This window comes from Hydra vulgaris, chromosome 12 (assembly GCF_038396675.1).
Source record: "Hydra vulgaris chromosome 12, alternate assembly HydraT2T_AEP".
In the NCBI taxonomy this organism is placed as follows: domain Eukaryota; kingdom Metazoa; phylum Cnidaria; class Hydrozoa; order Anthoathecata; family Hydridae; genus Hydra; species Hydra vulgaris.
In genome coordinates, this window is record NC_088931.1 from 70,064,002 (window position 1) to 70,082,651 (window position 18,650).

Below are 18,650 nucleotides of genomic sequence, written 5' to 3' on the forward strand. Positions count from 1 at the left end.
AAGAATTTCATTCTAGAAATACTTGATATAAAATTTGTTGATGAGAAATATTCTTGTCTGAATTTTTGTTTATATTATAAACTATATTAATTTATTTATAGTTTCAAAAAATATCATAAGTTTACATAAATTAATCAGAAATATTTTATACAAACTTGGACAAAAAAAGCACTCTTTTTGCAGAAAAAGTACACACAAATGTGAAGTCTAACTGCCATAGAATCCCATATCCACTAGTCACATGATATTGTTACTAAATTAGTTATTTGATGTAACTTTGAATCTTTAAAAAGCATAAAAACCACATAAAGCTGCTATATTTTGGTCGTTTTTTCAAAGGCGAGAATTCTTTTTTAAGAGCTATATCATTGCACAGATAAAAGATATCTTTCTTCTATATTTTTTGCCTGAAAGATACATGTCAAAGCTTCAATCTATTAATTTTTGAAACCTCCATAGTCGATTATAAGGTTAGAATAAAAACGCAAAGCATCAGTTGTCTCTTTTTAAATTATAGGTGTGTAGATATATGTAATATATATATATATATATATATATATATATATATATATATATATATATATATATATATATATATATATATATATATATATATTGTTGTTTTGATTATGTAATAATAATCAATTTTTTCGATTTGAGAGTGATCAATATAAAGTGAAATAATCACAAAATAGATCAATAAATAATTAAAAAGTAAGATGAAAAAAAACTTTTTTACGGTACTTAAAGTTTCATGCCGTTTGCGGCACTCATCAGCCATATATTTAAATCAAGAAAAAACCGTTCAAAAATACAATTAAAAAACCGTTACAAAATTAAAAAAACAATGGAATGAGTTCTGACGTTAAATAATAATAATAGTAATAATAATGACAATAATAATAATAAAAATAAAAAATAAAAATAATAATATGGAAAAACATCTTTTTTAATCGCCAGTGTCATATTGGGACAGAAGGAATCTGTTTCTATGTCTACACTTAGAAACAATCTCACTCCTTTTATTCAATAAATTAGTACTTTTATTATATAGAAAAATATGAAATTCTATATAATAAAAGTACTAATTTATTGAATAAAAGGAGTGAGATTGTTTCTAAGTGTAGACATAGAAACAGATTCCTTCTGTCCCAATATGACACTGACGATTAAAAAAGATGTTTTTCCATATTATTATTTTTATTTTTTATTTCTATTATTATTATTGTCATTATTATTACTATTATTATTATTTGACGTCAGAACTCATTCCATTGTTTTTTTAATTTTGTAACGGTTTTTTAATTGTATTTTTGAACGGTTTTTTCTTGATTTAAATATATGGCTGATGAGTGCCGCAAACGGCATGAAACTTTAAGTACCGTAAAAAAGTTGTTTTTTTTCATCTTACTTTTTTAATTATATATATATATATATATATATATATATATATATATATATATATATATATATATATATATATATATATATATATATATATATATATATATTGATGCAATCTTAGCAGATGCTAATTTTGTAATGGATTTGATATGTGGTTTACAAGGAAGATTGCAAGGAAGAGTTAATCTGGTAATATCTTTAAGATTATTGAATTCTTCCTTTCCAATCGTAGTATAAAAGTTGTCCTCAATTGACAATACTCTTCTTCATATTTTGTAACTTCAGGGGTTCCTCAAGGTTCAATCCTTGGCCCTAAACTCTTTTTAATTTACAGTAACAATCTTCCAGATATTCTAACATCTAAGTTGGCATTGCTCACTGATGATACTACCATTTATTCTTGTCATGATAAGAAGCCAATACTCTCTGATTGCTTGGAGGAGACATTTGAGTTTGAAAAGGATCGAAAAGATTGAAAGTAAGAGACAATCCAAGATAATGAAGGGTAGATGACTCATCAAGTACATTACCGTTCATAAATTTAAGAAGATCAAAATTATTGCAACAGCATGGGGCTCACAGTGGCTGGTAAACTTTAATTCAGATAAAACTCAATTTTTTTTCAGCCAAGCATAATGCAATAATTTAGATCTTCCTATATTTATGAATGGCAATGTACTTGATGAGGTATCTACCCTTCATCTTCTAGGATTAACTCTTACTTCCAATTTTTCTTGGAAACCAAATATCAAATCCGTTGCAACACCTCTTTATTGAGCTAGACACTTTTTTACTCCGCATTCTATTCTCTATCTCTATAAATATCAAATCTGGCTTTGTATGGAATACTGTTGCCATATCTGGGCTGGATCTTCTAATGATGCCCTTTCTCTTTCAGACAAGGTGCAAAAACGCATTGTATGCATAGTAGGACCTGCTCTTGCAGCCAACTTCCAACCATTATTACACTGTTGTAATGTTGCTTCTCTTTCTCTTTTCTACAAATACTATAATGGGCACTGCTCTAAAGAGCTAGCATCTCTTGTGCCATCTACTAAAATTCACTCTTGTGTTACTTGTCATTCAATCAAGCCTCATCTTTTTTCTATGTTATGTAAAAACATGTTTCTTGAATATACAAGTTTGTTTACTTTCCTACATATATTTTTTAGCTCTAATTGTTTGAAAGCTTGTTGATTTTATTTGGTTGCTAAGGACAATTGAATTACATGGATATAATTAAAATTTAATAAACTGTTACTATAAACCCTTCGAGTTAAGACTGTTTTTAAAGTTTTTATTTCATTTTTTAAAGAAACTTTGATCTAAGCAAAACTGGGTTCTATAAGCCCAGAACTGCATATCAACACTAAAAATGAGTAATTTTTTGTTTGTGTTATCATTCAAATACATAAAAATAGCATTGTAGCTAGGGCTTCCAGTTAAAACTTTTTTTCAAAAGTTCAAACCTGAACATGTTTAAACTATCATGGAAAAAAAGTCTGAACTTTATTTTAGTTATGTAAAATCAGACAAAAGTAATACAAAGTATGCGTTAAAGTATTAACTTTTTTATCATCATTAATTAGGTAAAAAGTAATTAAGATCAATGAGTACTCTTCATAGTTTGCTTTTAAAAAATTAGTGCATCTAAAGTTTTGTAATTTAAAGAACTTCTTATTTTAGTAGCAAAAAATCTAAGACTAGAAAAAGCTCTCTCAGCTTCTACGGATGCAGAAGGAATTGATTGAAGAGCTTTGAAAAGTAAATCTAAATACTTGGGCCTAGCTTTGCTAGCTTCAAAAACAGCCATTTCCTTTTGAACAAGGTTTGTTTCAATATCCTGATGGTCAAGTATGATTTCAGTGTCTGATTGTTTAATAAAAAGTTTGCGTTGTTGAGCTAAATTCATTTTTGATGACTTTTTTACGTTCTCAGTTATACTATTTACTTCCTTGTCATTCTCAGAGCTATCGTCAAATGGCTGAAATAATCGAAGAATGAGATTAGTAGCAAGATTAGTAACCATCTTTTTTTCAACCTTGTTGCCAAGTTGGTCATCTTTATTCAAGAAATTCGGATTTGACAAGTATTTCATAAGATAAATTAAATGAATGTTTCTTCTTTCAATTATTCTATTTTCAAATATCTGTTTAACAAGTTGACTTATAGGTGTAAAAGCTTCATGAAGTTTTTTTTCTTGTAAATTCAATCACAATTTGAGAATACAAAAGATCAGCATCTCCTTTTAAAAGAGTATTAATGGCCAATTTTAGTGGTCTTAAAGCAAAACAAAGTTCATTTATAAAATCAAGGTAGTTTTAAGTTAGAGAAAAATCAATATTCATACCAACCAGAGCTATTTTTACTTCTGTTTGCACCTCAAAAAAACGTTCAAGCATATCAATAGTGCTGCTCCATCTTGTCCTTCTATCACAAACCAAAGCTTTTTCTTTTCCAAACTTTTCAATTATATTTGGTTGAAGTTTATCATAATTGCTCACTGGTGATCTACGATATTTTTTAACCAATTTTCTCTTTTTTGCAACAGTTTCTTGATATTCAAGTTTCAATAATGGAATAGAATCTTCACTAACTTCATGAACAGTTTGAATATCATCACCAACTTCAGTCCCACTTTTATCATCACTGCAACCTTGATCATAATCTACAGCTACCATATCACCATCAACAGGGTTATTATCAGAACCATGTGCATCAACTAGGTTTTTTGTAAAGAGCACATCAATCACACATAGATGAATAGCATGGTTGTAACACATTTGATATTTAGGTTTAGTGTCATGACCAATTTTTTTCATGTAGCTAGCTCCATCAGTAACAGAAGCTACAATGTCTTTGTCCAAACTTAAATCAAATGAATTAAGATTATCACTGATCAATCTAATAGCTTTTGTTGCTGGCATTGTACCTTGGATTCTTATTATTCCAAGCGATTGAAATCTTTCATTATGATGTAGATTTAAGTTCATGTCTTCTGTTTTTTACTCTGTTTTTAAATGTAAGACTAAAATTATGTTTATCTTTTTTTAACTAAATTTATCGTTATCAAGTTTCATTTTCAAAGAACTTAAACTTGTTTCTTGACTGACAAAGTATTTAATGATCGCGAATGATTTGAGGACTTTGAGGGATTTGGTACCACTGGGCACGAAATTCTGATCACAGATTTTCACTTTTAGCAATGGTGTGAAAGCTGATTCTATCAATAGCTGATAGTCGACTCAAAATTCCAGGTAGAGTTTTATGGTTACCTTTCAATTCGCAGTATTTTGGCAGCAGGAATGTTTGCTGCAGCCTTGGGTGCAGAAGTTATTGCATTTAAGAATTTCAATTTTGTGTTTTGTTTTTAAATGCCTTGTAATAGCTGTTGTTGTTGAGCCAGGTGTCTTAAGAATAATTTTACAGAGTTTACACTTTGAACTCCATAATTCTACGGAAAATTTGAAATATCCCTATGCCTCAGATCTTCTCTTTGTGCTTACATCTTTAAACTAAAACTTTTATTAGCTTGTCAACGCTATATTAACTTGTCTTTTTTACTTTTTTTAATTCAGAAACTTTAAATTCATTTGTTACATATACCTTGGTGACTTTAAAATTTTGAAAAAAAGTATTGCACAACAAAATAAAGAGTAATAAAAACTGTCTAAAAAATCAGTTTAAAAAAGGTTTTAGCTTAATTCTTAAAAAATGATAATAAAGAATCTAGTTTTGATATATATACATGTTCAAACTTTTAGAGAAAAAAAGTTTGAATTTGAACATCTTGAAAAATGACAAAAGTTTGAATGTTCGAACTTGAACATGTTCAAACTGGAAGCCCTAATTGCAGCATTAATATTAGTTAAGTTTATAAATTTGACGCTTTAAGAAAGTCTGTTTTTTTTGTAAACATCATCGCTTCCAACAAGGCTGTAAGCAACCACTAATTAGAGTTGGAAGTTACTGGAAGAGAACACACTGGCCCTCAAAAAATTCAAGATTGGTAAAAATGTCAATGAAAACTGTTTCCAGATCCTTTAAGAACTCTTTTTGTACTTCACAAATCTGTTGAAATTAAAATCTTAGCTGCTTGTCCAAGATTTGAAAAATTAAATGACTTTCAAATTGACCATTTTTTTCTAAAAACGTCATTGTCCGGTTTAAATCACTTAAAACATTTGTGCATATTTCTGGTCTTTAATTAAAAAAATTTTGTGTTACTAAATAACTAAAACTCTATTAAACTAAACTTATAATATTTTGAGCTTTTATCAAGTAATTATAAACGGAAATGACAACAAAGGTGAGAAGTAATAACTATGATATTATTTATGCATATAAGTATAAAGTCTCTATCTTTAACAACTTCTTTTTTTTTGGAAAATTATGAATTAAATCTTTAAAAATTTATGCCTAACAAATCAGCAAATTATGATGAATCTAGAGTAAAAGTGTATGCACCATGTGGAAAAAAAATAATTTCAAAAAAAAAGTCTCAGCAGTTTGCAATCACAGAAAAAATAGCTGAACAAATTAAAATGTACATAAATTCAGATTTTGACCTAGTAAACAGCAAATATCCTCTTAGTATATGTGGTACCTGCAGAATAACACTAAATGAGCAAGACAAAGATATTAAAAATAGAAAATTGCCTAAAATGCCAAACAATGAAGACATATTATTGATAAAAGAAACTAGAACTAGAGGAGATAGACAATGCAATTGCTATATATGCATCACAACAAGGTATGTTGGTCATCAACCTGTCGTTAAAGGAAGAGGGATTAAAAGAAGATTGACTTTTATCATTACTGAAGACAGTGGCTTACTAGCTGCTGCCGGAATTAGGAAGATTTCTTTAAAATCTTGTTCAGGTAAATATTATAAGCTTTTATATTTACATATACATATAATAATAAACGAAAAGAGTGATATTTTTATTCAAAATTTATAGGTAATAAATGTTCAAATTCAATAATCATTTGTTTATATTGGAAATCAGAAATTGGAAAGGCACTGTCTCATTATTGCAAGCAAACTAAATCAGCAGAAAATATTGAACTTTTTTTAAACAAAACTTTACTAGAAAAAGAAAAGTTAATAATAAGACCAGTTAATAAATTTATTACTTAAAACTAAGGCAGATAATCAAATAGATTCAAGTAACAAAAAATATCTGCAGAACATCAAAAAAAAGTGTGAATCATAAATTCTTTTCAAAAATAGACTAATAAAAAAAAAAAGAGGCATGAAAAATGCAATTATTAATTTAACATATTTAAATCCGTTTACACTCTACAAAAAGATATATTGAAACTTTAACATATAAAATCGTATAAATTACACTAAATTAAAAAAAAAAATTAAAATTTTACAAACCTTATCATCATTCATTTTATATTTATCTACACCATATGAAATTTGATATTTTATTACCCATGAATCACTGTTAGAATCACCTTGTACATTAATACCTGATATTGGCGAAACTTGATTCAACTCAATCATTGTATATGGTTTACTATCATTAGATAAAGCACACCATGTATATGGGCTATCAATGTATGCATCCATTATTGTAAAATTGACTGTTGAAGACATTTCAGCAAATATTGGAATAACATCACCACAATCTAAAAACAATCACACAATGTAAATTAATTTATATGTAATTTATTGTAAAATGCTTTACATAAGAATATAGATCAATTATGATGTCTTCTATTTAAACTAAGTAAAACTTCTATTTTATTATGGGGATTTTTAAATTATTATTTTTTATTTTTTGGAAAAATAAACTTGTTTTTATTTTTATATTTCATTTACTAAAAAATATTATTCAATAAGTAAATAAAAAAAATATATAATTTATTTACAGCCAAAAACACACAAAATATTTTTTCCACTATTTTAATCATTATTTTATCCTGCTTATGTCATTAACAGTTATAAAAAACCAAACAATTAATAAAAATAAATTAAAATGTAGACTCTACTATTTAATCTAAAAAACCTAATGTGTCACAACCAATTTTAAAAAACCTCTTATACTTTTTTATCAACAATTATAAAAAAACTCATAGATAATATATTCTTAGATTTAAAACTTTATTTGCAATAAGCTAAACACACTTGAATAAGTATAATACCTTTAAACTAAACAAAACAGAATAAATTCACAAGAAAAACAATAGATTTCTAATGAACTAGTAAAGTTTTTGAGTACAACAACAATGTTGTTGTTCCAATGTACAAATGAAAAAGAACACCATTCATCACCATGCCAACCTTCATACCTTATAGATAACATTGATTTTGATAATTACTTGAATAAAGTAAATTTTTATTTATAAAAAATATACAACTTGATTAAGGTATACGCTCACATTTCATGCTCTGTCTTAAAAATTTTAGAACCTCTTACATTTACATCTGCTATGGTATTGTCAATTGTCATTTGAAGAGGTCAGTTTCAAGAACTAAAAGCAAATAGCTGAAAAATGCATATGCTTTTAGATGGAAAATCACTAATGGTCTTTCTCTTTACAATCATTTATTTTAGACAAACCACAAGTATTTCAATATTGACTTAAATGTTGATGCACTTTTTTATCAGTCTAGTTTTATTAACAACTTATGTTATATATTTTATACTAAAAAAAAAAAATATTTTTATTTTATATACAATTATTTTCGGTTTTTATTAAAAAAGATAACTATGTAAAAAATTTTCATATGATTTTTAACAGTTACATTTTTGATTTTGAAATGTTTAATATTTTTATTTAAAATAACACAAAAAAAAAAAAAAAAAAAAAAAGAAAAAAAAAAATACAAGTATTTTTTTATTAAAAAGCAATGTTAAAAATGTACTTTTATTATAAAAAAACAGATATTTGGTTATAGCATCCTAGAAATGTTTTTAATAATTTCATCATAAAATGAAAATTGAAGACAAATGTGTTATTCTGGGTGGATAAACTTACATGTGCCTGTTTCCATTGGCAAATGTAAATTTATCTAGTTTGACAAAGTAGAACATTTCATTTGCAATTTTCACAAATTTAAAAAAAAAAAAAATCATTTTCAATGTTTATTTTCAATCAAGTTAAGTTGGGTTTGAATAAATTTTAATTATAAGTTCAATAAAAATGTATGAAATTATGAAGCAATTAAAAAAGTCATATTAAATAAACCAGTTTTGGATAATAAATAGTATTCATTAGATTTTTACTTTGCTATGTAAAATCTGCTAATCCGTTTAAGTGCAGAAATAAAATCAAAGTATTAAGACGGTTAGTAACCTACTAGATTTTACTAAACCAATATACTAAGTAATTAATAGGATTAAATTTATTTTCTATATGGTACATATTTAACTTTTTTTAATTAACAATTCAAATTTTTTAACAATTTAAATAGCAAAATTAAAACTTTATAATTTTATTTTTTTATTTGTTAAAAAAATTAAATTTACTTTAAAAACATTTAAAATTCAAACTAAATTAAAATTAAAATACATATTCATATTAAAATACGTATTCAAATTGAATTAAGTAACAAAGTTTATAATTTTTTAATAAAAATATGTATTGGTATTGTTGAATAACGTAATAAACTTTTACTTAGAGGTTTTCCATAAATTTCAACAGCCATACAACTAAACTCTATGAGATTAATAGATGTAGTTTTTCTAACAATTTTAATCTGACTGCCAACTTTTGTAGTATTCAGAGTTGATAATACAGGAGAGTAGCCTAATTTAAAATTACCAGGATACTCCTAAAAAAACAAATATATAAAAAAAAAGAAGTTAAAAACCTTTTTTTATTTCTCAGTAGGAACATTTCTACAAACAGTAATAATTAAAATATTTTTCTTTGTGACTTAAAATGATCCTTATAGTTATTAACACATTTTATATTTTTTACAAGAAGATTATGTGATAAAAAATATTTATCAATAATCTACATTAAAATGTAAATTAGTAATAAATAACCTACATTTGAATGTAGATTATCTAATCTACATTAAATGTAGAGTATTAATAATCACTTTCCCCAGTCAGATGAATATTAAAATACAAATTAACATGATTTTTTAAGTATCTAAAAAAGCATAAAGTTGAGTAGTCAAAAAGACCACAAAAATTTTTGGCAGACATTTTTTAGAAATTATCAATTTGTAGGACTGTATATATTAAATGAAATATAATATGTGTAGTCTTTCGCACATTTTCATTTTACTACTTTATTCATAGTTTTTTAACACATAGCTACCAATACTTATAACATCATTAAGTAGATTTATATGTTCTCATTTTTTTAGAGCAACATAACTACATGCAATTTCAATAAAATAAGAATACAATTTCGTTATCTCAAAATTTCTTTGGTACTTTTTACCACTGAAAGTAATAAGATATCAAGCAAAACACTTTTAATACAAAATCTATGATTGAAGCCCCTTTAAGAAACGAGTGTCTCTGAATTTTCTGGTTTCTAACAAAATCTATATATTTTTCAAAAAAAGCCTTTAAAAAATGTTTATATTTTTATCAAAACTTCCTTTTCATAAAAATTGAATTATATATTTTTAAAGGTAGCACCATTCAGATGGTCCAACTAAAAGTATAGACTGAATAAATTGAATGTTCAAATTCAAATTCAAATTTTTTTTGTTAATACCTATTTGTTAATGACATTTTTTAAAGATAAATTTAAAGGTTACCTTTAAATTCATCTTAACATTAAGTTTATTTACCTTATGATTAGACAATCCAAAACTTAAATTCATATAGCACACGCTTAACAAAATAAAGTAAATAAACATTTTTTATATACTAAGCAAACTTGAGGTCTTTTAAAAATTAAAAAAAAGCATATAAAATTAAAAAAATAAATGATTACAATTTACAATAAAATTATTTGTTTATTCAATTAATTATAGCTTCAGAGAATTTTAAAAGAGTACATGCTATTTTTGTTTTGCCTAATTTTAATGTACTGAACGCAACATTACTTTTAGGCACCGTAACTCGAAGAAAAGTAATCTACATAAGTTCTGACAGCGTTTTGTGGTACAATATGTTAGATCAAGTTCATATTTATTTGGAAAAGTTATTCAAAACCATTAACATTACTTTAATTCTTGTAAAATCTTTATTGATGTTTTAAATGAATTAAAGTATTGCTAATGGTTTTGAATAACTTTTCCTAATAAATATGAATTCGATCTAACATATTGCACCATAAAACACTGTCAGAGCTTATATAGATTACTTTTCATTCAACTTACGGTGCCTAAAAGTAATGTTGCGTTCAGAACGATAAAATTAAAGAAAAAAAAATAGCGTGTACTCTTTTAAAACTGTCTGAAACTATTAATGCCAAACATTTTAAATAGAGTTATTCTCAAAGCATTGGTCTTAAATATTAAAATAATAAAAAGGTTTTGTTATTCAAACATATATAACGCATAAATGTTCTTAGCTAAACTAAAAGATATACATGTTGCGGTCAGACAAAACCATTCATTGTGTTCAGATATTCTGTATTTATAACAAAACTGAGTACATATATTTGTCTAAAAATAAATTTTTTACAATGTTCAACAGAAAGGTATACGAAGACACTCAGGAAGTGGCGGATTGATCCAACAATTTTGGGAGGTGGCAGTATGTAAACAATTTCTTCATGAGAGTACACTGCAATGTCCTCAGTTGGACATGTTTAAGTGTTGAAAGTATTAAGTATAACAATCTTTGATGTAGTGAATGTTTTAACTCAACAAATGACATTTCAAAAATAATATGGCCTATGAATTGTAAGAAAAAAAAAAGTAGTGATGTTTAGGCTTAAGTCTTATTTTATGTACTTTGATGATAGTCTTAACACTTATTGTTATTAGGGACACAATTAATTGTATTTTTGATAAGCTTCCATCGTTGAAAAATGGCTGATGTAAATAATGTCTTGCTTTAAAAAATACAGACTAACCAATATATAAAGCTAGTGTTTGATAATTATAATTCTTGATCAATCAAAAGATCTTTAATTATTTTTATATCAGCAAATAATTCTATTTTTTGAACCTCAATTAGATTGAGGCCTGATTATGTGTAAATTGAAAATGAGCACTTTGAATTCGCCTCATAAAGCAGTGTCTCAAAAAAGAAGGCAAATTAGTAAAAATTGTTGCATGAATACAGTAAAGGGAGTTGTTATAAATTCCTTAAACCCATCACCCCACTATTCAAAAGTCACTTCATCTGCACCATCCACCAGTTTAAACCAGCATTCGGTAAACTTCTCATAAAGAAGAATACTGCAATGTTCACAAAAAAGAAACATACACTCTACCCGGGATGGATCGCAAACAAAATTTTGATGTATGGGTTGACCAAGTATAGTGGCAAATGAGTTGACCGTAAACTGAAAATTTGCATGTATAGCACATACGCATACATTTTCTGGAATTTCTCTTTGGAGCTTAACATAAAATGAAAGCAAATTTGAAAATTTTACAGACACACCAGCCTTGTCATTCTTAAATATTCCATATGACTCCTTCAGTGTGAATAGTAAATGACGAGTTTGTCTTTTCTTCCAAGTAACTTTACTGATAGTAACATCTTTGATGCCAGGTACCTGACAGGAAATATCTTCATGTTCAAAAAATCTATGAATTAGTAGAGTGAGACAATTCTTCTGTTCTATGAGTGTACTACTTGGTACATAATTATTAACTACTCGCAAACCAATTCTTTTGCCCACTTCAACTAACACAACCCGCCAACGGTCTTCTACTGCCTTACCAAAAGACTGTGGTGTAAAAAATGTTTGTTGATCTGTGGATGTACTTTCTGCCTCTCTCTTTCTTTTTTTGGCTTCTCTTTCCTATTCACAACTTTTATTAACTTTTATTAAAACATTCTTCTAATTGATCAGGTGTCATGTTTTGTCTCAAGGAGCATACTTGGTTCATTTCTTTTACTTTGAAATCTGGATGAGAGTCACAAAATTTTTTGAATCTAGATCCCATATCTAAAATAAAATAATATTAAAATAATAATTATGACAAAGAAGCACTTAAATGGTTAATCCAAATTAATTTCCTCAATTGTTAACTTTTGTTAACAGGTGTTTATAATTGTTTAATACGTTGAGTTTAAAAACATAAAAATACAGATTTTTGTTTATAAAGGGTAATGCAAATAGTGTATTGGATGTTGGAACTAAGGTATGCTCTAAGTTAGAAATACTTCACTATGTCACATTTAGACATTTTATGTTGCGTTCAGACATTAAGACAAAGATGTTCAAACATTGCATGTTGCGTTGAGAAACTTCATTTGCGTTCAGACAAATTTAAAAATCATTTTATTTAATTACATAAACATCAAATGACAAGTTAAAGTTATAATCATAAATATATTGATGTTAATTACAACTTATATAAATTTAACATCACAAATTAAAATAACAATAAGTTATTAATAATGGTGTTGTATTCAGAAAAAAAATATTCAAAACATAAATAACTACAAAACAACACATAAGAGTGATTACGACCTAGTGATGAAGAATATATACATGTATATATACATATATATATATATATGATGAAGAATATATATATCTATATATACATATATATATATACATATATATATATATATATATATATATATATATATATATATATATATATATATATATATATATATATATATAGATATATATATATATATACATATATACACATATATATATATATATATATATAAGGGTGTTTCATATTTTATCAATATTTGAAATCGAACTTGCGAATCGATTTATAAATTGACTATTTGTATAAAAATAAGTTTGAGCAAAAAAAAATAAAAAAATTTAATTTTTAGGGTCCCCGCCAGTTCGATTTTGGGCCAAAATTGTCGGGTGTTTTAAACGCCTGGCGGGGACCTTAAAATTTATCTAAATTTATCTTTTTTTTTTTTAAATGTTATATGTTGGATTGAATGTTTATCACATAAAAGGAGCATGTCGAAAAAATAAAGAAATTAGTCTACATAATATTTTGAAATTGGTGAAAAATCCAAATTTTTTTTCACAAAAACCTATTTTATTACTCGGTGGCGTATAAAAAACTTTTTTTATACCCTAATAAACTGTTTCCAAACCCGGAAAAAACTATAATTTGAATAGTTTTTTTATTAGTGTTAAATGAAGTCTAAAAAAAATAATAATTGGATCCATGGAGTAACATGCCCCGGACACTAACCTTAATGGCCCCTACTTAATAAACATTAGAGAGCAATAAATTGAAAATCCGGAAATTTGATCGGAAAATATTTTTAGAAAATGTATATACCAAGGTACTTAAATAATAATTTAAAATTTAACAACTACTTTCCAATGCGAAGACAAAGTATTTAAACTAAATTTGCGTTACTAATAATAAGTGCTTTAATATTTTTTTTAAATAATATTCAAAATGGCTAAAATTACGAGACTAAAAGCTAGAGCTTATTTATTTGAAGAAGAAAGCCTGATAGAAAACTTAACTCAGATAACTTTTGCAACAAATAAAGAATTAATTCTTAACTTTCAGTTTAAAAGATCTAGTAACAAGTTAACTCCATCCAAAAGGTTTATTGGTTGTACTGATGGGCCCGATAAATTCGCAAAGTGCTCCGGACTTGTCAATTGCCCTGACAACTGTATTCTTTTTGCAGTAAAAAAACCATGGTTAGACGGAGGTTATAAAGATGGATTATTAACGGATAAATCTATAAGGTAAGTTTTATAATTTCAATTTATAATAAAATAGTTATTATAAATTTGTATAATTATTCGAACTTAATAAGCTAGTAGATGATTAAGGTTTTTTTGTAGTACCACTGCAACTCATTTTTTTAGTTGTTATTACGTGTGGATTATAGCTTAATAATGCAAAATATAAGGTGCATCTTAAAGTTAATATTTCTATTTTATTTAATGTATTATCTTAATTTTTTCAGGAATAATATTACTCGTTTAATCGATAGTTGGGAGACATTAAAGAAAAGTAAGAATAAAGACTCTAAAGCAGCAGAGAAATCTAGGGAAGAATTCAAAGAGAAGGGGGAGCAGGTATTTTGGATTGGTAAAGATAATATTAAGGAAATCTTAAAAAAAACGAGCCTTGATAAACTTTCATACTATGTTGATATCCAATTTTTAAAAGACCAAAAGTCCAGTCGTCTAATGACTTTGGGGAGCAAAGACATGAGATATAAAACGGTAAATAAAGATAAGAAGCCTTTAAAAAGTTGTAATATTAAACAGTTACCCCAAATAGACGAATCAACTACAGATCTAGAGCTTCTCTCAGATATCAGTGACATGAGTACAGAATCAGATATTTCTTTTGATTTATCGCAACCCGGCCCAAGTAACGCAAAACAAGAGTTAAGGAAAGGTTTTGTTAAAGATATTGCCATGACATCAGTCTCAAAAAATATTTCATCAAGAGATCTAGTGCATGTATGTACGGATTTAATCGTAAGTTCAGGCAGAAATGTGGCTGATTTTTCAATGTCTCATTCAACTATTTGGCGAGCTCAAAAAAAATCTATTCGGGAAAATGCTGAACAATATAAGAAAAATGTAAAAATTGCTACCGCTAAAGCTACTTTTCCCATAATAGCACATTTTGATGGAAAAATTATCGAAGACATCACAGAAGGTATAAAATCAAAAAGAGATCGATTTGCGGTCTCGGTAAATATTGATGGTAAAGTGAAGCTCCTTGGCATTCCAGCAATTGATCGTGGTACTGGACAAGCTCAATACGATGCTTTAGTTAAAATACTGGATGAGTATGGAATATGTGATGACGTGAAAGGTTTATGTTTTGATACAACAGCTACAAATACAGGAAGACTTTCTGGTACAAATGTCAGGTTTAGTCATAAACAAAACTCAATTCTACTAGAGCTGGCTTGCAGGAGGCATGTTTATGAGTTACATCTAAAACACTTCTGTGAAAGACAGTGCAGTGGAAAAACTAAATCTCCAGAAAACCTAATGTTTAAACGGTTCCAATTAAACTGGAATGACATTAAAAGTAGCATTGACTCTTCAAAGTTTGTAAAATATGACACTCAATCTATTGCTACCACTTTCTTAGAAATCCATAAACTCAATGCTGTAAAATATTGCGAGATTGCTCTAAAAAAAAACACTTTTCCCAGAGGGGACTACAAGGAGTTATTGAAACTAACCCTAATGTACTTATGCCCTGAAAGAGATTTTAAAATTCAAGCTCCAGGGTGCGTGTCTCATGCACGTTTTATGTCCAAAGCTATTTATTATCTCAAGATTCGGATATTGAGTTTGCAACTGTCTTATGAATTGACAGACGATCAAAAGAACGAAGTGCAATCTACTGCTGAGTTTATCTCAATCTTTTATACCGTCTGGTTTTTAAAAACCTCTTTACCTTACGCTGCGCCTTACCAAGATATAAAAGCCTATTGGCAAATGACAAAATATAGAGGTTACATAGAACAATATGTTCAGAATTCTGAAACAATTTTAAATGGAATTGATGCCACAATGGTTTCAATGGAATCACATTTATGGTACCTTGATGAAACTTTAATTCCGCTGGCTCTTCTAGACCAAGGTATTTCTGTTGCAGAGAGAGAAGAAGTTGCAAAAATGGTCTTTTCGAAACCAGTTCCTGAATTTATTCGGCATTCCGAAAAATTAAATTTGTTAAAAACTCTTAACTTTAACCTAGAAAAACCACCAAGTATTGCCCAACTAGTGGGAGAAAACTCTTGGTTCATATTTAGTTTGTTAAACCTTACTAAGCTAAATGATAAACTTTGGTTAAACAGCCCGGCACCACTATGGGAGTATATTGAACAGTTTAAGATTTTTTCCCAGTTTGTTTCCAACCTTGCAGTGGTTAACGACGTTTCTGAAAGATCTATTAAAGTTGTATCAGACTTTGTAAATAACGTTCACAATGAAGACGATCGTCAGGACTTACTGCTAGCTATTCACCAAAGGAGAGAAAACCTTAACAAGGCAAAGACTAAAGAAGATTTGCAATTAGCATATCAAGCAATTGCAAAATAGATAATATAGTTTTTAAATGATGACTTTTATTTAATGATGTAATATTGATTTGTAAATATGTATTTTTTATTTAATTATACTTAAACATATCATTCTTTTTTATTTTTTATTTTTTACAAAACCAAAAAAAACTTTGCAACAATAAAATCATTTAAAGTTAAAAAGCTACCATATACTTTCTAATCTTGAGGCAATAAAACTAATAACAACAATACCACTTTTAACAATGTTGCAGTAAGTTCATTAAGTCTTTTTTATTATAAAAATAATTAAAATAAACAATTGTTATTAGGCTATTAAGGTTAGCGTAAGGGTTAGGTTACCTCGAAGGATAAAAGAAATTTTTTTTTAGACCTGTATATACCTCATTTGACACTATTATTAAAAAAATCTAGGTTATTGATTTTTCCGCGTCTGGAAACAGTTTATTAGAAAATCAAAAATGTTTTTTATACGCGATTGAGTGATAAAATAGATTTTTAAGATGGCAAATTTGTATTTTAACCAATTTTAAAAGATTCTGTAGACTAATTTCTTAATTTTTTCAACATGCTCCATTTATGTGATTAATATTCAATCCAACATATAACATTTAAAAGAATAAAAAAAAAATTTCGATAAATTTTAAGGTCCCCGCCAGGCCTTTAAAACACCCATCATTTTTGGCCCAAAATCGAACTGGCGGGGACCCTAAAAATTAAATTTTTTTTTTTTTTTTTTGCTCAAACTTATTTTTATACAAATAGTCAATTTATAAATCGATTCGCGAGTTCGATTTCGAAAATTGATAAAATATGAAACACCCTAATATATATACATATATATATACATATAATAATATATATATATATATATATTTATATTTATATATTTTTAAAAAAAGATGTAATTTGGGAGTCACAAAAGCAACTTTTTTTTAAATGTCTGCTCCCACCCTCAAAATATGTTCTTTATAATGAAATAATACTCGAATTAAAAAATTAAACAAAAATTTTTTTAGGGGTCTCAAGACCCTTGAACATCAGATGCGTCCCTAATGTTATCAAAAAAGTTCCTTAAATGTATATCATGTTGGGTCTCAAAAGAAGCAAAACTATATAAAAATTTCAAAAATACTCAACATTTTATATATATATATATATATATATATATATATATATATATATATATATATATATATATATATATATATATATATATATATATATATATATATATATATATATATATATATATATATATATATATATATATATATATATATGTATATTAGGGATATGACTTTTTAATTTTTTTTCAAATAAAATGTTTCCTGTATCATAAATCGATGAACTTTTACCTAAAATCATGAAAAAAGGCCCAAATAGCTTTCTGCAACAAAAAAAGGTCACCCCCAAAATAAAAATTTGATTTACCATTTTTATACATTCATTTTTGACCGATGTTTTAATCTTAAGCTTAATTCTCAGCTTAATTCTATTTATTTCATTATTTTGTTATGAATTTATAAATATAACACCACACGTTACCATGGCAACGAAACGGCCGTGTGCCGGCAAATACTTGGAATTGTTATGTGATGACGTCATTGTGTTACCACGGTGATATAGATGACTGTAACAGACTGTAGAAGATTATAGAACTTAGTAGAACATTCTGGAAGCTCTAAATAATTATATAAGCGAGCTGCTGTCAGAGCTCAGTGTTGATAATGTGAATAGTTCTATGAAGTACTCTGCGTGTAACTGAGCTAATAAGGAACTACTGTAGCGAACTAAAGACGCTGTAAGTGTACGAAGTATAAGTAGTTGTAGCATTATCGTTAGGATACGGACTGGATTATCGAACTGTTATCAAGATTGACTGGATTATCGAACTATAATTGGATTACTATACAGTTAAAGTATTTTATTAATTAAACGACTTTATTAAACGGATATTTACGCTCAGCTATCCGTAAAGTCGTAACAATATTATATGATGTCTCACAAGAAAAGTCATACCACAGTAACAAAGAACAAGAAGACTTGGACTAAAAATTTGGTGAGATTTCAAGAGTCACACAGAAGAAGAGGAAGCGTGGATGTAGAAGAACATTCACTCGATGA

The 18,650-nt window shown here is 27.1% G+C and overlaps 2 protein-coding genes across 4 annotated transcripts in view; one reads left to right on the top strand and one right to left on the bottom strand.

Annotated features, from left to right (window-relative positions):
- Positions 1 to 18,650, bottom strand: part of LOC136088971 (receptor-type tyrosine-protein phosphatase S-like) — a 160,937-nt gene that overhangs the window by 62,417 nt on the left and 79,870 nt on the right. For all 3 annotated transcript variants that reach the window (XM_065814261.1, XM_065814263.1, XM_065814262.1), the window contains exons 6-7: positions 9,037 to 9,193; positions 6,791 to 7,044 (exon numbers count right to left, since the gene is read on the bottom strand). In XM_065814261.1, the coding sequence (XP_065670333.1) occupies positions 6,791 to 7,044; positions 9,037 to 9,193 (411 nt within the window). The remainder of the gene's footprint in view (positions 1 to 6,790; positions 7,045 to 9,036; positions 9,194 to 18,650) is intronic.
- On the top strand, positions 13,545 to 16,542 carry LOC136089127 (uncharacterized). The gene is made up of 2 exons (XM_065814851.1): positions 13,545 to 14,208; positions 14,433 to 16,542. Exons 1-2 carry the CDS (start codon positions 13,907 to 13,909, stop codon positions 16,540 to 16,542), a joined length of 2,412 nt encoding a protein of 803 aa, XP_065670923.1. The 5' UTR covers positions 13,545 to 13,906.